The sequence below is a fragment of the Suillus subaureus genome (assembly GCF_016647635.1).
Source record: "Suillus subaureus strain MN1 chromosome Unknown BJ212scaffold_13, whole genome shotgun sequence".
Lineage (NCBI taxonomy): Eukaryota > Fungi > Basidiomycota > Agaricomycetes > Boletales > Suillaceae > Suillus > Suillus subaureus.
In genome coordinates, this window is record NW_024538569.1 from 69414 (window position 1) to 90540 (window position 21127).

The 21127-nt window shown below is 48.2% G+C and overlaps 7 protein-coding genes across 7 annotated transcripts; 6 read left to right on the top strand and 1 right to left on the bottom strand.

Moving 5' to 3' along the window:
- Window positions 1–111: 111 nt before the first annotated feature.
- BJ212DRAFT_135817 (uncharacterized protein) lies at window positions 112–1532 on the bottom strand. Its single transcript, XM_041335803.1, has 5 exons — window positions 913–1532; window positions 741–854; window positions 588–677; window positions 339–536; window positions 112–285 (listed from the first exon to the last, which is right to left on the bottom strand). The coding sequence occupies exons 1-5, from the start codon at window positions 1138–1140 to the stop codon at window positions 235–237; spliced, it is 681 nt and encodes a 226-aa protein (XP_041193739.1). The 5' UTR covers window positions 1141–1532; the 3' UTR covers window positions 112–234.
- Window positions 1533–2940: 1408 nt separating this feature from the next.
- BJ212DRAFT_1480065 (laccase) lies at window positions 2941–5177 on the top strand (the record flags this gene model as incomplete). Its single annotated transcript, XM_041340004.1, has 11 exons — window positions 2941–3104; window positions 3153–3204; window positions 3255–3539; window positions 3589–3664; window positions 3717–3744; window positions 3795–4533; window positions 4587–4607; window positions 4655–4803; window positions 4857–4880; window positions 4931–4995; window positions 5047–5177. The coding sequence occupies 11 exons, from the start codon at window positions 2941–2943 to the stop codon at window positions 5175–5177; spliced, it is 1734 nt and encodes a 577-aa protein (XP_041193740.1).
- A 1662-nt stretch (window positions 5178–6839) lies between these two features.
- Window positions 6840–9071, top strand: BJ212DRAFT_1480066 (laccase; the record flags this gene model as incomplete). Its single annotated transcript, XM_041340005.1, has 12 exons — window positions 6840–7009; window positions 7058–7109; window positions 7163–7231; window positions 7286–7446; window positions 7500–7573; window positions 7626–7653; window positions 7706–8432; window positions 8486–8506; window positions 8558–8706; window positions 8764–8787; window positions 8839–8903; window positions 8956–9071. The coding sequence occupies 12 exons, from the start codon at window positions 6840–6842 to the stop codon at window positions 9069–9071; spliced, it is 1656 nt and encodes a 551-aa protein (XP_041193741.1).
- An 895-nt stretch (window positions 9072–9966) lies between these two features.
- BJ212DRAFT_136120 (uncharacterized protein) lies at window positions 9967–11986 on the top strand. The gene is made up of 12 exons (XM_041335906.1): window positions 9967–10083; window positions 10140–10197; window positions 10248–10307; window positions 10372–10383; window positions 10442–10447; window positions 10501–10547; window positions 10600–10752; window positions 10808–11373; window positions 11431–11462; window positions 11518–11595; window positions 11650–11737; window positions 11793–11986. Exons 2-12 carry the CDS (start codon window positions 10174–10176, stop codon window positions 11801–11803), a joined length of 1077 nt encoding a protein of 358 aa, XP_041193742.1. The 5' UTR covers window positions 9967–10083; window positions 10140–10173; the 3' UTR covers window positions 11804–11986.
- Window positions 11971–12729, top strand: BJ212DRAFT_1349609 (uncharacterized protein; the record flags this gene model as incomplete). Its single annotated transcript, XM_041335469.1, has 2 exons — window positions 11971–12271; window positions 12399–12729. Exons 1-2 carry the CDS (start codon window positions 12253–12255, stop codon window positions 12725–12727), a joined length of 348 nt encoding a protein of 115 aa, XP_041193743.1. The 5' UTR covers window positions 11971–12252.
- Window positions 12730–16624: 3895 nt separating this feature from the next.
- BJ212DRAFT_1349618 (uncharacterized protein) lies at window positions 16625–17221 on the top strand. Its single transcript, XM_041335470.1, has 2 exons — window positions 16625–16801; window positions 16890–17221. The coding sequence occupies exons 1-2, from the start codon at window positions 16691–16693 to the stop codon at window positions 17208–17210; spliced, it is 432 nt and encodes a 143-aa protein (XP_041193744.1). The 5' UTR covers window positions 16625–16690; the 3' UTR covers window positions 17211–17221.
- Window positions 17222–19290: 2069 nt separating this feature from the next.
- Window positions 19291–20909, top strand: BJ212DRAFT_1349620 (uncharacterized protein). The gene is made up of 6 exons (XM_041335471.1): window positions 19291–19587; window positions 19640–19738; window positions 19799–19811; window positions 19867–20076; window positions 20129–20182; window positions 20239–20909. The coding sequence occupies exons 1-6, from the start codon at window positions 19421–19423 to the stop codon at window positions 20500–20502; spliced, it is 807 nt and encodes a 268-aa protein (XP_041193745.1). The 5' UTR covers window positions 19291–19420; the 3' UTR covers window positions 20503–20909.
- Window positions 20910–21127: the final 218 nt, after the last annotated feature.

A 21127-nucleotide genomic window follows, 5' to 3' on the forward strand; every position in this document is an offset into this window, starting at 1 on the left:
CGACTCAGCTTCCGGTTCTGAGAATGCGTCTTCGGCTGTAGAGAATGGATTCGGGATGGCGAACGATCAGGCAGAGAAGATGCATACGCCTTTCTTGCAGCAGCAGCAGAAGCGAGGTTCTTGATCGATAGATTCTCTCCGAGGGGCAAACGCATGCGGTACTCCGCACGGACTTTCTTCGGGATGTGGGATGCTTCTTTCTCCTTGATCACGAGTAACTGTCTCTTCAACGCGCTAGCTCCTAGCGTCTTCACGAGAGCTTTGCGAAGGTCGCGTGTCTTCTGGCTATTGGGAGTTGGGACCGGATGATATGACGGAGTGATGTTGCCGTGGCGTACTTGCGACTCTTTCACTTTGCGCCTGATCACACTTCTTGCAAGTACCTTCACATACTCTCTTCTCCTTAGGGTGGCTTTGCATGCGTTCGAAACATTTTCAGGATTACGAGAGCTCCAGGGTAGCTGGGAGGCCAAACGTGGAAATAAAGGTGCATATTTGATGAGACTCATTCCGGGTGCCATTGTTGGATAACGCGGCTGCTCGTAGATCGTGATAACACGTTAAGGAACATAATGACTTGAGCATACCAAGCTGACCCGGAGAACACCAAGGATTCCTCTGAAGAACTTCAGGCTCTCCGACACGCACAAATTGCCAACGCAATGAAATTCACTCGCCTAGAAGTAGACAAAGAAGGTGTCAGAAACGAGCAACGACAGACACAAGGTTAAACAACATACCGTGAAGACCGTCAGCGATCCTGTATAGCGCCCTTTCTGGTATACATGCCATCTCGACGAGTGGTAAAGTATGATCCTCTCGTAAAATTCCCATTGGCTGATGAGATTAGCGGACTGTTCGACCAATGGTCAAGGTTTAGTAGAAATGTAGTTCAGAGTCGATATTGCTGACCATGTACTGTCTTTCTTTACAGACTGCCAAGAACTTGGCCCCCACAGAGCTCCCAGGGCTGACACCCCGCTTCCACTCAGGCTGGTGCTCAACGGTGTAGCTGAAGATGTTGAATGCAATAAGACTGATCAATGCGAGGATAAGACGGTAGGCAGTGTCTGTTGTGGACATGACACTATGATCAACTGGGGAATGGTGTAGTACTAAGAGAGGTGGACTGCTCACCATTGAGAATTAAATCCAGAACATGTATCCGTTTCAGCCCGGGTCAGCCTCCGACCAAGTTCAAGATTGAAGCCTGCGGGGCAGGCGTTTGTAGCTCGGCAAGGGTGATCGATCACTGATCACTTTTAGCCCAAGTTAGCATAGTCCTACATGAGCTGGTGAACATGTTAAAATTACTACTAGTATGCTCCATAATGCATACGTACCCACCAGTGACTGTCACGGTAATTTCATCCCTACACCGGGCCGGTCCCCTCCAAGGTGTCAAACATGGAATTGTAGCACCGCTTGAATAATTAATTTCGTTATGATATGTGCATGGATATGATTATGATAAAACTATTGATCACTAAACAGAGTATTATGAAGCAGGCCCTGGTGAGTGCACAACAAGGTCAACGCTGGCAACCGCTTTGGCTCCTGCCAGAAACTTCACGGCAGGCTTCATTTTTCCAGTTCTTACTAATTATAGTCACTTCAATGAGATAATAATAACTAGTTCGACTGCAGGTCTGCCAGTCGCCTGCAGTTGTACAATTCCACCCATGATACCACCATCACAGTTGAAGCCACTGCCATAGGTTGTTACCAGAGCTGTGAGCGCACGGCTCGGCCACTCTTCATCCTATAAATTGTTTATGGACACTTCAACCCGACCAAGTTGCACAATTCAATAATGGCACAACCCTTCATGACTGCCGCAACCGCCGCCGCGTCATAGTTTGCGAGCTGTCTCCTTTCAAAATCCTGTGCTGAGCCTCGCACCTGAGCGTCTAGTGCACAGTACTTCGGCCACTAGTTCATCCCACAATCCTACTAAGCTACGTGGCGATGCGTCGCATGACGACTTCTGTCGCAAGTAGCTGATACGGTGTGCACCTAGCCGCATCACCCTAAGTATGACTTTAGCCGATGTACACCCAGCTGGTCCATAACACCGCAATCTCTTGATCGTTGATGTACGGGTAATGGACCCACCAAGTAGGCACGGCACACTCTGTTCCTGGATCCCGCCTGATCCCGCGCTTTGACAAGTCAGTACTTCCCTCACGCTTTTCCTTTCAGTGACAATACCGGTTAGAAGCCAGCATAATCATGATACCCCCGCTATGTCACCGATCCTGTCAAGGTGATCATTATAATTATACATGTTGCCTGACACAGATAACATTGATATATGTTTTGATCGGCATCGGGAAAACTACAGAGTGCCACAGAGCGCTCTATAGCACTCTGTAGTGAAGTACGTTTTCCCGATGGGTTTCAAGAAACATGCACAGGTCAGTGCTCGGCTTCCCTACGGCGTATGACCACTCCTTTCAGACAAATTCTAGCCCGATTCTCTCGCATGGCATGCTTGACGAGGGATCACCAGTCATCTGCATTCTCTTCCTGTCCTTGAATTCTTGCCGACGACTATTGTAGCAACCTAGCACTAGCACTGCTATGTGACAACTGAGCTCAATTGGCTGTTCTGGCTGTCTGAGTTAGTCTATGTCGACTCCGAGTCATTATTTTGTGGTACGCCTACCGTTCCCCAACATGTCGGCAGATAGTTGCCAACTCCAGGGGCACTACACTATTGGAATTCAGATGTCCAAGGCACCGAACAACTGTTTCGGCCTCATCACAAACCGGAACAATCGACGGAGGTAACAATAGCTTTGAATTGGGAAGCACTCAAGGCTATTGACCCCTGCCAGATAAAAGCTGCGAGAGGTGTGTGTTCCCTCATCATAATCTTATCCTGCATCCCACTACTCTCTCGGGTGAAGAGAGTACTACCTATTGTAAATGTTCGCGATGTTTATTCTTCTCTTACTCGTTTATCTCGTTTCATCTATTAACGCTGCATCGATTGTATCTCGCTCGCAGTCCCACCCATTATCTCAGCCAGCAGTGCTTGGCCCAAAAACTAGGATAACCATAGGTAATAAGGTCATCGCTCCTGATGGTTTCGAACGCCCGTGAGTCTATTGCAATGGTACTCAAATCTCACTGCTGATTTTAAATAGAGCAACTGTAGTTAACGGCATATTCCCTGGACCTTTGATTGCAGCTCAGAAGGTGAACATCCGTCAACCTCCTTTCGTGCACCAGCGCTGACCTCATATTAGGGAGATGACTTTGCCATCGAGGTGGTCAACGAGCTCAAGGACGAATCAATGTTCAAGAGTACCAGTGTCGTAAGCATCACTCAATTATCCATGTTGTCATTGATCGACCTTGTTTACTGCAGCACTGGCACGGTATCTTCCAAAATGGGACGAATTATGCCGATGGGACATCATTCGTCACACAATGCCCCATTGCGCAAAACCACTCTTTTTTACATTCTTTCTCCGCTCCGAACCAGGCAGGCACCTTCTGGTATCATAGTCATTATTCCGTCCAATATGAAAGTATCGCTCGAACTTTGTACATGCAGTAGAGGACTGACCTGTGTAACAGTGTGATGGCCTGAGGGGACCCCTGGTAATCTATGACCCCCATGACCCTTTGGCACATATGTACGATGTCGACGATGGTGAGCAAACAACTGGTTTATATTTATTCTCTGACCATCATGTTGTTGCTAGCGAGTACCGTAATCACACTTTCCGACTGGTGAGTTTTATGCATATTAGTAATCTGCTTGCTCAACGTAGTGTCACTAGGTATCACGTTGTGGCCCCGGTCTTACGCCACATCATAGGTACGACCGCCAACTCCTCGCTTATCAATGGACTCGGCCGATATGCTGGCGGACCCATGTCTGAACTCGCTGTGATCAGTGTCGAGCAGGGAAAGCGTTACCGCATGCGCCTGGTTTCAACGTCGTGCGATCCAAACTTCTATTTTTCCATCGATGGCCACAACTTAACCGTCATCGAAGCGGATGGACAGCTGACTGAACCCCTGCTAGTAGATGAGCTCCGGATATTCGCGGGTCAGCGCTACTCTGTGGTTTTGGTAGCTGATAAGCCGGTGGATAACTACTGGATACGCAATCTTCCTGATATAGTACATGCGTCCTATGAGGGAGGAACGAACTCTGCAATCCTGCGCTACCAAGGCGCCCCCGATGTCGATCCGACTACGGTCAATACTACATCCGCGAACCCATTGAAAGAGACCGACTTGCATGCGCTGATCAATCCCGGCGCTCCTGGCATTCCGGAGTATGGGAAAGCTGACATCAACCTCAACCTCTCGGTGACCAGCGAAGGTGGAATATTCTATGTCAATAATGGTGTCAGCAATGTCACATTCCAACCCCCCAATGTTCCTGTTCTGCTCCAAATTCTCAGCGGAGCTCAAGAACCGTCTCAGCTACTTCCAAATGGGAGTGTCATCGTTCTAGAGGCTAATAAAGTGGTGGAGTTGACGTTGTCAACTACTGGTGCAGGTGGACCCGTACGCATGTTCCCTTCCTTCAATGCTTATTTGCCTGATATACGTCGTACCAGCATCCCATACATCTTCATGGAGTAAGTTTGCTATGGCATGGTTGCAGGCTGGTGCTGATGATCATTAGCATTCCTTCGATGTCGTACAGAGCGCAGGCAGCAAAACCTTCAATTATGCGAATCCCGTTCGCCGCGATGTGGTAAGCGCCGGCAGCAGAGGGGAACATATGGTGATCCGATGGACGACCGATAATTCTGGTCCCTGGTTCTTGCATTGGTACGCATCATTTTATTGAGCTGTCAAGAAAGGTACTAACCCCGTACTAACAGTCACATTGACTGGCACCTCGATGCGTATGTTTTTGTACGTCCTCGTGAGAGAACTAGCTAATCCTCAAATCTAGTGGTTTTGCCGCGATAATGGCGGAAAGTCCCTCAGATACCCGCGCACACTTGAACACCGTGCCACGTAGGTCCTATGTGAAAAAAAGTATACTTCCATGGCTGAACTGCTTTACAGAAGAATGGCATCAGTTATGTCCGATCTTTGACTCTCTAACACCCACACAGTTAGGGGGTGGAGGTCGCGAGTCCTATCAAGAAGCATCTAGTATCACCACACTCCTTTTCCCGCCGTCACCCCTCCCTTAGATACAGTCCTAGTCATTTTCGTTTATATAATGCTTGCATGACGAACTAATGTACATTAAGCAGATTGTTCTCCATTATAGGTACCACTATAATTAACTTCCCCTGTACTATTTATACCTTACTATACTAGGCCTTAGGCCTTAGTAGATCTTATTATTATACTCCAGCCTAAAATATACCTTAACATGGTGTCATGACTACGGTACCTGATACAACGGACTGCTCGTTTCCTGGAGCACTGGCAGACTTCGCGGGCCTGGTGAAAATTCATAGAAGTCGTTCTGAAGTGGAAAACAATGCTGAGGACAGGAAGATAGAAACCAAGTTTAATAGTGTGCCCTCGACGTCGAGGGACCCAGTACTCGCCGAGCTAAGGCTTTCATTGAGACACTGTTTCGATCCGACAGCAGTCAGTCCAGAGCCTCACACTGCGACTGCGACGGCTCATTCTGATTTCCTCCAGTTTTCCAAAATACATCTGGTTTGAGACCGCGCTGATTAGTCAGCATCACACAGTGTCCCGGGGCCCGAATGTGTGACTACTTGTTGCAGTAAGTCTTAAAAGCTTAACGGACCGCGGTCACGGTGGTCCTGACATCCATACTACCGTGCACAGGTGCGACAAACTTCAAACTTAAACCTATACGTGCAGAATGCGGCAACCAACCAAAATCGCCTTGGCAAGCAGTTAGTGCAAATACTGCCAGTTGGCCTGGTACAGCCCCGCCCACTACATTACAGTTCCTGATGTCTGACAGTGGTTGCTCACAGGTGCTCGCCGCTACTAGTGCCTACTTATTGACGATGCGGCGCGCGAGGACTTAGCAGGGAGAAACATATCAAATAATTTGATCCTCACGCATCAGCGAAGATCAGTGGCCCATGACAATAATAATGAGAACAAGCGCTCCTCGGAACTGTGCCTCGCATTTTGAAATCGGATAGAACCTGCTCAACGCGTCGTTGTGTTCGCCCACTCTGGGGCCCGCGTTGACTGGCTGGTTGATCAAACGAGCAAGATAATCAAATCACGCCTCGAGTCATCTAGGCTTGACCAAACAAGACGCATTTCGAAATTCCGGTGCGTTTCATACTAGCCTAAGGCCAGGAACGGATCCGGGGACACTTGTCAGGGGAAGTGCTTTTCAGGGGCCCTCGGAGCCACGCGGTGCGCACAGTTAGCTTCGAGTAGCCAGGTCGAACAATTGAGCCTGATTCCCACAATTCTACCGCTGGTTCGAAATGATGTATATGGATCCCTACGAGTACCGAAACTGGCTGATCCAGGGTCATCACTCAATCTGTTGAATGACGACTATGAGCGAATTTCGTACTTCCAGAACTTTCCAACTTGAAAGTAGACTTGGCGTCACTTGATTGGCTTGCCGTCCCGGCTCTTGTTATTCCCCTATGGGTGCTATAGTCAAGCTTGACGTGGCGGGCTGTGAGCTTGTGTAGTGCTTGTGTAGCATAAACTACCGGTAACTAGTCGGGGCTTGGCATTTGACGTTGGCTGCAATCATTTTACGGTCAGGTCTGCCACTCGTTGCAGAAGTTGGGATCAAGAGAAGTTACTAGACTTATATAAGATCAAACTACGCTGAGGTGAGTTCTCATCGTCGAGTGCTATAGCACATATTCCCTCCCTCTGTACTCAATATAATGCTTTTCCTTAATGTTATCTTGATGCTATGGCTTCATCTGGCTCATGCAGCATCCATCATCTCACGATCCAATTCATATCCACTCAACTCTCGTTCGACCACACTAGGCCCTAAAACCAACTTAATCATTTCTAATAAAGTCATATCTCCAGACGGTTTCACACGCTCGTGAGTCTGTCTTTTCTGTGTCTTTTTGCATCTTAATCATTGGTACAGTGCAACGCTCGCTGGAGGAACATTTCCTGGTCCAATCATCGCAGCAAAGAAGGTCACTTTTTCTACCAATTCGATCAAACCCTCAGACACTGACTATAATTGAAGGGAGAGCACTTTGCGATAAATGTCGTGAACAGACTCACTGACGGTGAAATGCTCAAGAGCACTGCTGTGGTGGGTATACATCTGTTCAATACTCATACATTGGGCTTACCTGACTCTGTTTAGCACTGGCACGGAATCAGGCAGAACGGAACTAACTATGCTGATGGAGTCTCGTTCGTTACTCAATGTCCCATTGCGCAAAATCACTCCTTTCTGCACTCCTTCGAGGCTCGGGGTCAGGCCGGAACCTTCTGGTATCATAGCCATTACGCGACCCAACAGTGGTGTGTTGATATGAATTGTTTAACTCCGTAATCAATGATCCGAAACCGTTTAGTGATGGACTCCGCGGAGCGTTGATAATCTACGATCCTGAAGACCCCCTATCCCATTTATATGACGTTGACGACGGTACAGTGACTGCTGTCATAGTCATGAATCCGCTCACTTAAAACATTCACAGAGACCACCGTTATCACTCTTGCTGACTGGTACATCTCAGAACTATCTGCGACTTGCATTCAACTAACCAATTGATCATAGGTACCATGTGGTTTCCCCCGTCTTAAGCCATATAATTGGCACCAATGCCAACTCAACACTCATTAACGGTCTCGGTAGATATCAAGGGGGACCACAGAGTGAACTTGCGGTGGTCAGTGTCGAGTATGGGAAACGATACCGCCTACGCCTTATAGCAATGTCTTGCGATCCCAACTTCATATTCTCCATTGACAACCATAACCTGACAGTAATCGAAGCGGACGGTGAACTGACGCAACCCCTCCTCGTGGACTCGCTCCAGATACTTGCTGGACAACGATACTCTGTTGTGCTCGTCGCGAACCAGCCGGTCGACAACTACTGGATACGAGCACTCCCAAACACTCTAGGCTTGAACTTTGACAACGGCCAGAGCTCTGCTATCTTGCGATACAACGGTGCACCCGTTGCAGAGCCTACTACAAACCAGACCAAAAGTACCATGCCGCTCATCGAGAACAACTTGCATGCACTCATCAATCCTGGTGCGCCTGGGATTCCAGAGTACGGAAAGGCAGACATCAACTTGAAGTTGGTGGTCAACAACACGGCCGGGATATATTCGGTCAACGGCGCAACATACAAGCCTCCCACGGTGCCAGTACTGCTTCAGATACTCAGCGGTGCACAACAGGCAACCGATCTCCTTCCGCCAGCAAGTGTATATGTTTTAGGGGCTAACAAGGTCGTCGAATTGACAATGCCAGCTGTTACTGTTGGTGGTCCTGTAAGTTTCCCGTGCGTTCATTACGTTACACACATCTCATGACATCTCACTAGCATCCGATTCATCTTCACGGTGTCAGTATTTCTGGTTACCAGTTGACACTCGATTGCTCATTGTAGTAATAGCACAGCTTTGATGTCGTGCAGAGCGCCGGAAACAGTTCTTTTAACTACATTAATCCCGTACGCAGGGATGTGGTATCCAGTGGGCTCCAAAACCAACAGATGGTGATCAGATGGGTCACAGATAACTCTGGCCCATGGTTCCTGCACTGGTAAGCACTGCGACATTGACGTATGTCACACTAGCACTGATGACATCGTTTACCTAGTCACATTGATTGGCATCTTGAGGCGTACGTGTCTCGAGCGCTCTGACACTGCCGTAAGCTGACATGTGTTGCTAGTGGTTTTGCTGTAGTCATGGCCGAAAGTCCTTCGGACACTCAGAAGCATCTAGGCCACATACCCAGTAACTATTCAATGTCTATCTTATGCTCTGCTTTAATTGATGGTGTACACAGATGCATGGGACGAACTTTGCCCAACATTCAACTCGTTAACTCCAGCCCAGATTGGAGCGGAAAACTCGTATCAGGAAGCACAGAATATCTCCACATTGCTATTTCCCAACGCATAGTGTTCGCTTTTGTTATAAAGTTCGAAGGAATGACACTATCGGGACCCTCATAATACACATAGTAGTACCATTAATAACATTATCACAAGCCATCCCATGTAAATGCTCTATAATTTATGCGAGCTGCTCACATACTACTCCCGATGTTATGATGAGCGAGCCGCCATGACACGGATCTATACCAAATGCATGTTGATGCCCACCCACTAACCGCGAACCGCGCTGTACTAGTCTCCCATAGGCAGACGTCCAAAGACAGTCGTTCCTTATTACCACGTGCTGTATGCCAATTGCTGGCTGAAGGCCACCCATACGGAATCTAGTACTCGATTCAGACAACAGGTGAGAATAACTGCGAACTTCCCAGTGCGCGTTGGGTGGTGAAACGTGTCGTGGGTGCCATACTGCTGGACAACTGCCAGTGGTCCAATCAGATCAAAGCAAGTGATGAGAAGGCAAGAATTGAGTAGTGACTCCCCGGATCAAGAGTAAGTTTGTGTTCACATTCTGAAATAGAAACCGCCGGGGCCGCAGCCTGGTACGATACTAGTCATGAACCTGGCTTCTATGTAGTTTTCTTCCGCCGATGGACAGACCTCTCGAGCTCAGCGTCTCCTGTGTTGAGTGACTCAAGATCGGTTGAGAGCAGGTGTGGAACTAGCCTGGGATGGTTTGGTGTGAAGTCGGCAATCGACGACGATGGGACTTTGGGATTCTGCCTAGGGAACGAGGGGCAGTGGTACTGCCTGGGAGCAAACAGCAGCCGTCGCAGTCTCTGGGAATCGCGCATTTGTTGATTCCGAAGTGAACGTACTTCCAAAACTTGGTTGTATCGTATGCTGGTCGTATCGAACGTTTTTCCAAAATGCATGCCCGGATTTAGTAAATGTTTGTGCAGTGGAGATATGATGCGATCCTAGCCACGTGCTAAAAATTGGCGATATCGGACGAGCGAAAGACATCGATTTCTAAGTCGTTTCACTGGTCTTCACAGCTATCGGTAGCTTATAAGGTACCTCTTCGCTCCCATTTAAAGGCTGTTCTGACGCTCTCTCCGTCTTGTTCCAGATCCACCATCATCGCACTCTCTCGTCGATTCATCATGGGTGTCCTCGATATCGTTCCCGTTAGTACAAATCAATCATCGGGGAAGCTGATCCATTGACATCCTAGTAGGCTGGTGTCCTAACTGGAGATAACGTTCGCAAACTGTTCGATTATGCAAAGGAAAACAAGGTACATCGCTCTCAACTCATCTCCTATTACCTTAATGAAGCGCCTTGCAATTCAACTTCAATAGTTTGCCATTCCCGTGAGTGCCTTTCCTATTGGAGGTAAAGATCCTGCTAAAGCGATGATATCTTCACTAGGCTATAGTGAGTGACGAAATAAATCGTGGTCTCCTTGAGTTTTGGCTTAACTGCGTCAGAATGTCACTTCCTCATCCACCGCTAATGCCGTTTTGGAAGCCGCAAGGTCAGCAAAAGAATCTGAGTCATTCATGAAATACTCACCTCTAGTTCTGCAGAGACATCAGGGCTCCGATCATCCTTCAAGTCTCTCAGGGTGGAAGTGCCTACTACGCCGGCAAAGGTCTTGCAAATGACAACCAGCAAGCTTCCATTTTGGGAGCTGTTGCTGCTGCCCACCACATTCGCACAGTTGCGAAGGCCTACGGCGTGTGAGTCTGATATTTGCCTGGTTTTCATGTTATTTTAAACCACGGTGGACATTAGGCCCGTCGTTCTTCACAGCGACCACTGTGCTCACAAGCTCCTGCCATGGTTTGATGGCATGCTTGCTGCCGACGAGGCTTATTTCAAGGAGCACCAAGAACCCCTTTTCTCCTCACACATGCTTGACCTGTCTGAGGAGCCAAAAGAGGAGAACATTGCAACTTGCGTGAAGTACTTCAAGCGCATGGCACCTATTGGTATCTGGTTAGAGATGGAAATCGGTATTACCGGTGGTGAAGAGGATGGTGTTGACAACACTGGTGTCGACAATGCATCCCTCTACACGCAACCCGAGGACATCTACGATGTCCACACTGCTTTGAGTGCTATTAGCCCCAACTTCAGCATTGCCGCTGCGTTCGGTAACGTGCACGGTGTCTACAAGCCTGGAAACGTCAAACTCCAGCCTGAATTGCTTGGAAAGCACCAAGCTTACAGCAGCCAAAAGCTCGGTGGCAAGTCCGAGAAGCCTCTCTACCTCGTGTTCCACGGTGGTTCAGGGTCAACCAAGGAGGAGATCAGGACTGCAGTCGGGAATGGCGTCGTCAAAATGAACGTTGATACTGGTGAGTCTGTCAGGTTTAGCAACAAATTCAGTCGCTGACGCGCAACTGGTCAATCAGACACCCAGTTTGCTTACCTCGCTGGTATCAGGGTACGATTGATCATCAATCCTCGAGATCGAGCAATGGCTGACCACCATCTCTCAGGACTTCGTTTTCAAGAAAAAAGATTACCTGCTCACTCAAGTTGGTAACCCTGAAGGCGCAGACAAACCCAACAAGAAGGTATGTCACTAGGGAATCTTCTATAAGATTTCCGACACTCATGTCTGATTGTAGTTTTATGACCCCCGTGTCTGGGTTCGTGAGGGCGAGAAGACGCTCACGGCGCGGGTCAAGGAAGCTTGCAGTGACCTCGGCAACGTTAGTGAGTATCAAATTGAGCTTGATCGTTTATCGGTTATTGACTTGACCATCCGTAGACCGCCTGTAAAGAAAGCGCCCGTAAACGCACGTATAGCTTAGAAACAAGGTTTTGAAGATTTATTACCCGTTATGTACTTCTGTAAATGCCCTGAAAAAACATGACACCCGAAAGCAACAGGCTAAGTCACTGTCGAGCAGTGGTCCATAGATGTGCTTGGGATCATTTTCTAGATATATCTGCAGATCTGCTGAAAGGTCGTAAGTCGTGAACGTATGAACTCGGAGCCCCGCGTACTATCTTGGTTGATGGAAGCGCCGTAAGTGTGACAATTGTGGGTGGTTTCGAACTTCTGTTGATTTGTTGAAATCCACGAAGTGTGACTCACAACTGTACCATCAACATCCATCCCAATCTTGAGGCATCTCCGGTCGAGATCGCCTTGTCTATAGCCTGTAATTCAAAGTTCCTGCACGACCAGACACGGGAAAATCTATATAACAAATATTTGTGACAACATGAGCATGAACGATGTTCGTACGTGATTCTTAATCTTTACTCCGCGCAACTGCGATTCACAACGCACAGCAGTCTACGCTTCTTTCCTCTTTCCGGTCTTCTTGACTATCGAATGCACGAGATGCATTCTCTACGTCTCTGACAGAACGCCCTGGCAGCGGGCCATTGCGCTTGGTCGTCTTACTACTCAACATCCTCGCGTTTGGCCCGCTCCGGGTGATTTTTGGATGGGTGCTGATGATCATATGGTTGCCTGTGCGAGCTCTTCTTTGGTTCATGGGTATAGGAAGGGGAGCACCAAAGAAAGGTGCGTGTTCTTTGTCCCTTACTCGTTGTGCAACATGGCTGACAATCAATTCATGCGTTACGTATGTAGGTTCGGCGGCAGCCACAGCGCGATTCTATGAATTTAAAAAGAGACGAGCCGAGGGACTGGAAGAACAGACGAGGGGAAAGATAATTTGGAGGACTTGAGGTATTATTTATCTTCTTGGGCTGTATGTACCTCTAAAGGTGTATTCTGTTGTTCTATGATTGTTGTCGTCGTATTATTATATTTATGCTCTCCTGTAGCTCCCAGCTGGCCAAGGAGCTCAGCTGTATATATTCATGTATCGACTCGCTCCGAACCTTGTACACTGGCGATTCGCGAACCTCTGCAATCACGTGACCGCGTACAGTAATAGGGCGTAGGGGTAGGGTAGGGCGTTGGGCTTTGGGCTTTGAGCTCCCCTAATGTAAGCTTCACAAGACCATATATGATCATATACGCTGCGTGTTGTTTTGTTGATGCAAAATTCGTACAGCAACATTTCAGTCATCTCCCCGTATTGCCTGAACTCTACCCACCTTGTCTGGTAACTCTTTTTGGTGCAACCAGGGGGCGAACCGCATAATTAGGTGGAGTCAGTACTTATTTCGATTCTCTCTCTGTTGAGCATTCATCTTCCCTATTTTTAGGCAGTCTTCATATAGTTCCATCCTGCTCCCAGACCTTCCTGGTTCAATTTTTTTCTCGTTTTCACAGCATTCCACGCAGGAAGTCCCCTTCGATTGTGCTGGACACCATCAGCGGCCTCTAGAAGAATGGCTGAATCCGCGCAGCCCGTAATTCACAGCATCGCACCCCGTCGAGCATTCAAAGGTCATGCAAACACCGTATTTGCAGTCGTAGTCTTCCCTGATAGACGACGCATGGTGACGGGCTCGGCAGACAAGATGCTTCATCTATGGGACTTAAAAGATGTTGTTGTGTTGAAGAAAATGAAGGGGCATCGCGGCGGGGTGCATGCAATAGCAGTATCAAAAGATGGACGTTTGATAGCAAGCGGTGATAACATCGGAGAGCTCATCGTCTGGGACGGAGACACTGGAGCTTCTCTTGCCCAACCCATCAAAGCACACTCCAACAAGATCCGCTCGCTGGACTTGTCTCCGGATGGCACGGTCCTAGCGACAGGTTCACGAGACAAAACGATGAAGTTGTGGAACACCAAAACACGGCATTTACAGGAAAATCCGCTCAATTGTCGTGGAAAAATATATTGTGTTCGATATTCACCGTCTGGTAGAATTCTTGCCATTGCGACAGAAAAAGATATCCAAATCTTTGATACAACCACGAAACGATTCATCGCAAACTTGAATGCTCACAACGCTTTCAGTGGAGCACTCAACTTGTCACTCACATGGTCACCCGATGACACACGGCTTCTCTCAGGGGGCTCGACTTCTGATCCCACCATACGAGAGTGGGATGCATTAACTTGGAGGCAGATTGGTACTTCATGGAAAGGCCATTCCAACGAGATCTACTCCATCGCCATTCACCCTACTGGCACTCTGGTCGCATCCGCATCTCATGACAACCATGTTCGCCTCTGGCTGCTCCCCGATCGACGAACCATCGCCTTATTCAAGCACTCTGACACAGCGCACTCTGTGACCTTTTCCATGGATGGCAAACATATTCTCAGTGCTGGTAACGATAAGAAAATCTCAGAATGGGCGATACCCGAGGACGCCTTGTTAAATTTCAAGGTAAGTTTTCAACCCCAACTGTTATAACGTAATTCGAGCATACTTCACCCAGGTCGTTAACATAAATATGGCAATACGCAATGCGTGCTTGGCCGGGGACTTGGATACTGCTGAAGAGCTGCTCACAAAAGATATATACGCTCATCCTAATAACTGCAACACCTATGCCACTCGCCCATTTGTCACGACGCGAAAGCTTGACTGGGATCATGCCCTCCGCGATGCTCTCGAGGTAAGATATGTTGGCCCGTTGCGACTCCGTCTGACGCTGATGACGACATAGTCTGTCAGCATTCTGCCTTCCTTGGCAGGATATATCTCCCAGGGCATGGCTCTCTGTGGGAAAATGCACTTCCAGGACGCGATGAGAGCATTTGACCTCGCATCCAAGTTCACAAACGAAGATCCAAAGACTATTCAGCTGCTTCACTTGATTAATGTACGTCGATATTTCTCCCCTGTTTCTGCTTCAAAACGGTTTTCAGGCCATTGCACTGTTCAATGCAAATCGACGTGACGAGGCAATCCTGCGTGTCCAGCAGCTCGCTGTCGCTCATCCCAATGTTGATATACCATCGCTGTCGCATCCAAATCCACTATTTGTTCCGAATATGATGATTTCATCCTGGTATGTTCATGTGATTCATCGGAACATACTTTGCATGCCCAACTGCGCACTTTTTCAAGCTACCTCGGATGGGACCTCGAGTTCTTGTGGCAAACCGAAAACCAGAAACGGTGCGATGTATTCTTTCGTGCAGGTAGACTTCGAGAAGCCCACGAATCATATCGATATATTATGGATATGAGTGATGAAGCTGCGAAGGCCACCTGCCTCGATTGGTCCACTGGTCAGTATTCGGTATTGTCATTCGGGATACAATGGTAATCCGAATTTCACCTAGCTTTCGTGCAGGAATTCAATGCGCTCTACGCTGCTAATGGAGTTGCTAGTCTCGTTGCGAGTGGAGATGCTGCCTTCGTTGCGAAGGATTATGACAGGACGATTGAGCTATACTCAGCGGCGATCAACCTGGATATTGCAACAGACACTACACTTGCAAAGCGCAGTAAGGCGAGGTGCGTAAAAATGCTATGGGAGGATGCACTCCTCGATGCACAGAAGGTGCGATGACATCTATTATTTCGAAGTCATCGCTGATACTCGTAATTACATAGGTCATTGAACTCGACCCATCGTCTTACGTTGGATACCAGTTGAAGCATGTGGTGCTTCACAGCGCACAACGTTACAATGAAGCCATCGAAGCCATCGAGGCCTTCAAAATGATGTTCTTGAAACTGGACGATGCTCCCAATATCGAAATATGCAGTAAGCCCAAAACAATATACTCATCACGCGCTATACTCATTACATGCTTGAATCTGTCTTCAGATCTACACAGGCAGTATATCTCGCCGTTCGAAGTAGAAATGGCTGTTCGAAGAGTCGTTGATGCTCATATGGAAAATGCCCCACCTCGTCTACTGAACACCTCCACTGGGCGCTTGTGCGATCGCGCGGCACAGATAAACGCCTTCGAGATGACCACAGAGTATACTGAGCTTCTGGTATCAACAGTGATGCATGGAGATACACAAATGGAGCGCATCCAAGGCGTGGTTGAGACGTACTTCCGATATGTCATGCTATCGCACAGGTGGGAAGGGAAGGAGCCGCTGTTGTACGACATTCAGGACAAGATTGTGTACGATTTGGATGCAGTTGGCGGTAACGTGAAGTTGCAGTCGTTCTGCAAAACAGCTCGTGATGCGGGTTATCACTGGGCATGGAGTGATACATGCTGCATTGACAAAAATATCAATGTCGAGCTCCAAGAATCGGTCAACTCCATGTTTGTCTGGTACCGCCAATCAGCGCTTACCATCATCTACCTGTCTGATGTCCCACCTTCGTCCAAGTCTGGGGCACTGGCAAAGAGCGCTTGGAACACGCGAGGATGGACAGTTCAAGAATTCCTGGCCCCGAAAATTGTCCTCTTTTATCAAAAGGATTGGACCATATATCTAGGCGACCGCTCTCCCAACCACAAGGATTCCATTACAATTATGCAGGAGATGCGAGATGCGACGGGCATAGATGCACAGACCCTGGTTACCTTCCGTCCGGGAACGAGAGATGCCCGAGAGAAACTTCAATGGGCTTCGGCGCGTACCACCACGCTGCAGGAAGATATCGCATACTCATTGTTCGGCATCTTCGGCGTCCACTTGGCTCCAATTTATGGGGAGAAAAAGCAGAACGCACTCGGGCGGCTCGTGCAAGACATTATTGCTCAGTCGGGTGATGTTAGCGCCCTAGACTGGATTGGGAAATCATCCGAATTCAATAGCTGTTTGTCAGCCGAAATCACTTCTTACCAAGCCCCACCATGCATGTTGCCATCTCTGGACGAAGATGAGATTCAGAAGTCAGTCTCATCCCTGCAAGATGTTGTGGTTGTAGAGTCGGCAATGAAATTGTACAACGAACTTGACTCCCTGAGCGTTGCCCCGCTTTGCGCACCACCGATTGCATCTGCCCTGCCTCACATTCCCTGTTACCGAAGTCAGGTCGATGCATGATCGGGGCCAGGAGACACATTTCACATATCAACTCAGGGCAAATGGGCTTCATGATTTGTTGATCACCACGGAAGACAGACTGGTTCAGTTCTGGCCGGGGAGACCCACTCTGCAGACATTCTTGATTGTTCGTCGTGGAATCTTGACCTCCTCGAGCTGCCCGACTTTACAGATCTGCCGGACCTTCCAGAGCCCCGTTCTACCAAAGACTCGCAGGGCATGGGAGATCAGTCAACCTCACCCGCGTCTCCGTTGCACGGTTTGCCTCCCACATCTTCTGGAGAAAATGGACTGGTCGATTCAGAATCTCAATCGCGAGCGTTGCGATTGATTGTTCGCCTTGGAGAGCCATTTAGCGTATTTTTGCTAGCGCAGCAACGTGGCGGAGAATTCAGGAGAATCGCGTCAGAACACGATATCATTGCACTAGTTAAAGATGTGGCTTCTGTTCACAGTATGATGGAGGTCAGGACGCTAGAGATATTGTAGTTGTGCGGGACTTATCTGAAGAACAGGGAGTTTTCATTTGTACCGTCATGATTTCCTGTTTACTGGTATGCTGAATGTTGGACTATTTATATTCGTCCAGTGATCGTGCATGCAAGACTTCCTTGATTGGCAAGAGAGTCAACCTACCAGAATTTGCTCGCGACCAGTCCTGCATTCGAAAGAAATGCTCCCGAAAACTGGTTACGAGCCAAGGAATGAGCACAGAACTTTGGTCTGCGTGTACGCTACGACCTAGGTAGACTGTCGGGAAGTACCCCTGAGACAACGTCGGAAAAAAAACTTTCCCAGTTTGCAAAGCGGTCAATTTGGCAACACTTGCGAATCCATCGGAGCGTGGGTATTAAAACAAAGAAGCTGAGTAAAGACGGACTTACATCTGTAATAGTCAGTGATTTACGTGCGCTTTCAAGTTAGTACTGCTGTACTAAAGAACATATACCTGTGACATTGCGAATGAGTAAGATCTCTAGCAAATTTCTGGTGTCTCGCTGAAGGTGCATGTATATGTTCGCATTGACTAGACACAAAAGGATTAGCATTGGCCGATAGGGTGAGAGGACTGACAAATAAAATAATTCCTGGATGAAAAGCACGGTGAACAGAATACTCCGATCACATATACTTGCACACACATCGCAAGTATCGTGCCCAGGTAGCGAACCTGTCTAGAGAACTTGTCAAGTGGCGACAGTGCGAGCGTCGAACTCACATACCACTTCGTATACGCTCGACATAACGGACTATTGTGTCCTCTATCTGCAGTGAGCAAACCACGTTGCTTTGTTTCGGGAATTTAATTGGGCGTCATTCAAGTCCTATGACTCGGATATGATACAACATCAATATACTCACAATAATCGTACCACACGACGGCCACGGCAGCAATTAATGGATGATAAGCTTACCTTGGAGGAGGAGTAGCACTTACTGCTGTAGAAATTGGATAGCTGAACCGCCTGCAAGATTGACCACCATGCTGGTAAATCGTCCACAACAACGTTGCTCGTGGTGTTTCCAAGTAGTGAGTAAATATGTGAGGTTGAAGACTGATTGTATGTTGTGACTCGCCTCTGTCAGACAGTATTCAACGCTCTGCTGCCGAATATCTGTCAAACATGTATTTCCTTGTTCCGCGTTGTCTGCTCACACACAACAAGGATAAGGACAGATTGGTTAGGATTGTACACCACAGGGGATAAAAATGAAACACAGAGTCGAGACTTGATCACAGGCTGAAGTGTGCTTGATCAGGACTGCGTTGCAGGTTCGCCTACGATGATCATCGAATTCTTCGTGGGGAAGAACATTAACGCGAGCTGTTAGCAGAAAGATCCTCGTGGGACTGGGAACCATTTCTGCGATCCGTTGTCCACTGCCCACTGTCCAGTACACTGCACTGGACTTTTGTAATTGTGATCGATCGGCAGCTGGTTACACAACTTACGACCAAAAATATTTCGACTATTTAAACCCTTCTATAAAGCTGTTGGATTCTCTGAGGAAGTAATCGGGACGGGGATGGTCCGGCCAGTGTGAAGATTGGTGTCAATGGTGTGAAACATATCCTTTCACTCACGATGCTGACGTTAAAGTTGATTGATCTCCCTTCTTGATGCCGCAGTCACGTTTGAGGGGTATTTTCCTGACGCCGAAAGATGTATTGTTAGTGGTCTAGCGAAGGAACCGTGCACTGCCCATGGCAGTGCCTACCAGCTTGAAAGATACTTGTTCAAGGAAAGAAGTGCTTTCTTTCGTAACAAATCACGGAAAACAATGATCGAGTGAATACTAGATATTCAAGCTTCAAGTATTCGCTGTAAGACGGACGAAGAATAACTTGATTAGTAATCTGCCACCATGATGGTGGCAACTTGCGTGCTTATCAAATTACATAGTAAGCATTTAGTACAACACCATCAATGGGTCCGTTATCAGCCTCGTATCTGTGAAAACTAGTCTTTATATGCAACCATGTAACTATATATAAATCCAGGGCCAGTAGTCTCGCTCTCTTCATCCAGCTGGTCCATCATGTCCATCCCTCCATTCGATTCCACCACCTACTCCACCTATACCCAATCACCAAATCCATCCTGGACGTATGGTCAGAGAGTCGACACCACTCCTGCCGGAAAAGACTGGGTCGCAGGCGAATCTGCAGGGTGGAAAGTCTATAACACAGCAGAAACAGATAAGGTGTACGTACTCCTCGACCTGTTGTTTAGCCGCAATCGTGACCGCGATCGACAGCGATCTCTACAAGCTCTTGATCTCGGGCATCGTACCACGCCCGATCGCATTCGTGTCCACGATCAGTGAGGATGGCATAGAGAACCTGGCACCGTTCAGGTAAGACATGCTTCCGTTATCTAACGCGCCCTGCACGCTTACCCAGCTTGCATCCATCAGTTGGTTTAACACAGTGAGCAACACACAAAAACATGTCTTTTCATCGATTTAATAGCTTCTCCCCATAGGTCACGAACAACCCGCCTATCATTTCATTCGCATGCAACGACAGCGCTCCGGGCCGCCTCAAGGACACAACCACGAACTTGAAGAACAGCCAAGGATTTACCGTGAACATCATCAGCGAGCCATTCGTCGAGAATGCGAATGCAACTGCCATAGACGCTCCTCCCAGTTTCGACGAGTGGAGTCTCAGCGGTCTGACAAAGGAAAAATGCGTACGCGTGCACCTTTGTGGTGCGACATACGCGCTAATAGCTAGCTGTTCAGGTGCAAACAAAAGCCTCCCGTGTCAAGGAAAGCGCTTTTAGCATGGAGTGCGAGGTAATTTCGTTTAATGCCGAGCCTGCTCGCTCGCTAACCACGTCGCTTCGCAACAGCTCTACAAATCTATCGATATCACCCACCCAGTCACAGGCGAGCACAGCAGCACACTCATCCTCGCGCACGTCAAGTACATTCACGTGCGCAAAGACGTGCTCACAGAGAGAGGTGTCATCGACCTCACAAAGTTTAAGCCTGTCGCGCGTTTGGGCGATATCTCATATGCGCGCGTTGGAGATGCATACAGGATCGCCCGTCCAACATGGGCGCAGGACGAGGGGAAGATACGAGAAGCGTTGGGGACTCAGGCATCCCTATGAAATAGAACGAAGGAGGCCAGCTTACTGTTTCTTGGGTAGCATATACCATAGAACATAAGACAGGCAATAGATATCAGCATTCACGCGTGATCGAGTCCGTTACCATTTCTCATCGCTGAGATGGTCCTTCCTTGTAATGATTACAAGGGCCGCTGTCGCTCGTGGGGATACGATAATACATCACGCGAAGGGAAACATTCACCAATCCCGTGGGGAATTTGCTGCAACTTCGTGTCTTCCTGCAATTAGGTGTGGCATTCGTAGAACGTTCACACGAGAAGGTAGTTAACTTTGAGTACACTCAAGAATCGAGCAGAGGAAACTGGCCGAACTAAGCGTGTATCGTCGGGAAAGGATCAACTACTCTAACAGTAGACTCAGCTTACATACTGTAGAGTACGGGTCTTAAGCAATCTAAGGAATCAAGGAGAAAGTATTCGAATGTGTCGCCTTGACAGTAGCCAAGGCTTTTGACGGAGGTTACAGTAGGGTACCCACTGCTTGTCCTCCGACTGCATCAATACGCTATATCCTCGCAAAAACACGCATGCAGGACTCGAACAACAACCTACCGACGACTGATCACACTACCATCTGGTATTAATATATCGTTTCACGCCTTGAG

Bases quoted from the DNA above. Each gene is read 5' to 3' on its own strand.
- BJ212DRAFT_1349620 (XM_041335471.1), top strand. From the start codon at position 19,421: ATGTCCATCCCTCCATTCGATTCCACCACCTACTCCACCTATACCCAA. The intron at 20,077-20,128 runs GTACGCGTGCAC...CTAGCTGTTCAG, and splicing joins GTCTGACAAAGGAAAAATGC to GTGCAAACAAAAGCCTCCCG. The intron at 20,183-20,238 runs GTAATTTCGTTT...GCTTCGCAACAG, and splicing joins CTTTTAGCATGGAGTGCGAG to CTCTACAAATCTATCGATAT.
- BJ212DRAFT_136120 (XM_041335906.1), top strand. From the start codon at position 10,174: ATGGGTGTCCTCGATATCGTTCCC. The intron at 11,463-11,517 runs GTACGATTGATC...ACCATCTCTCAG, and splicing joins CTTACCTCGCTGGTATCAGG to GACTTCGTTTTCAAGAAAAA. The intron at 11,596-11,649 runs GTATGTCACTAG...GTCTGATTGTAG, and splicing joins CAGACAAACCCAACAAGAAG to TTTTATGACCCCCGTGTCTG.
- BJ212DRAFT_1349618 (XM_041335470.1), top strand. From the start codon at position 16,691: ATGTTGCCATCTCTGGACGAAGATGAGATTCAGAAGTCAGTCTCATCC. The intron at 16,802-16,889 runs GTTGCCCCGCTT...GATCGGGGCCAG, and splicing joins ACGAACTTGACTCCCTGAGC to GAGACACATTTCACATATCA.
- BJ212DRAFT_135817 (XM_041335803.1), bottom strand. From the start codon at position 1,140: ATGGTGAGCAGTCCACCTCTCTTAGTACTACACCATTCCCCAGTTGAT. The intron at 678-740 runs GTATGTTGTTTA...GTCTACTTCTAG, and splicing joins GATCGCTGACGGTCTTCACG to GCGAGTGAATTTCATTGCGT. The intron at 537-587 runs GTATGCTCAAGT...ATCTACGAGCAG, and splicing joins GTGTTCTCCGGGTCAGCTTG to CCGCGTTATCCAACAATGGC.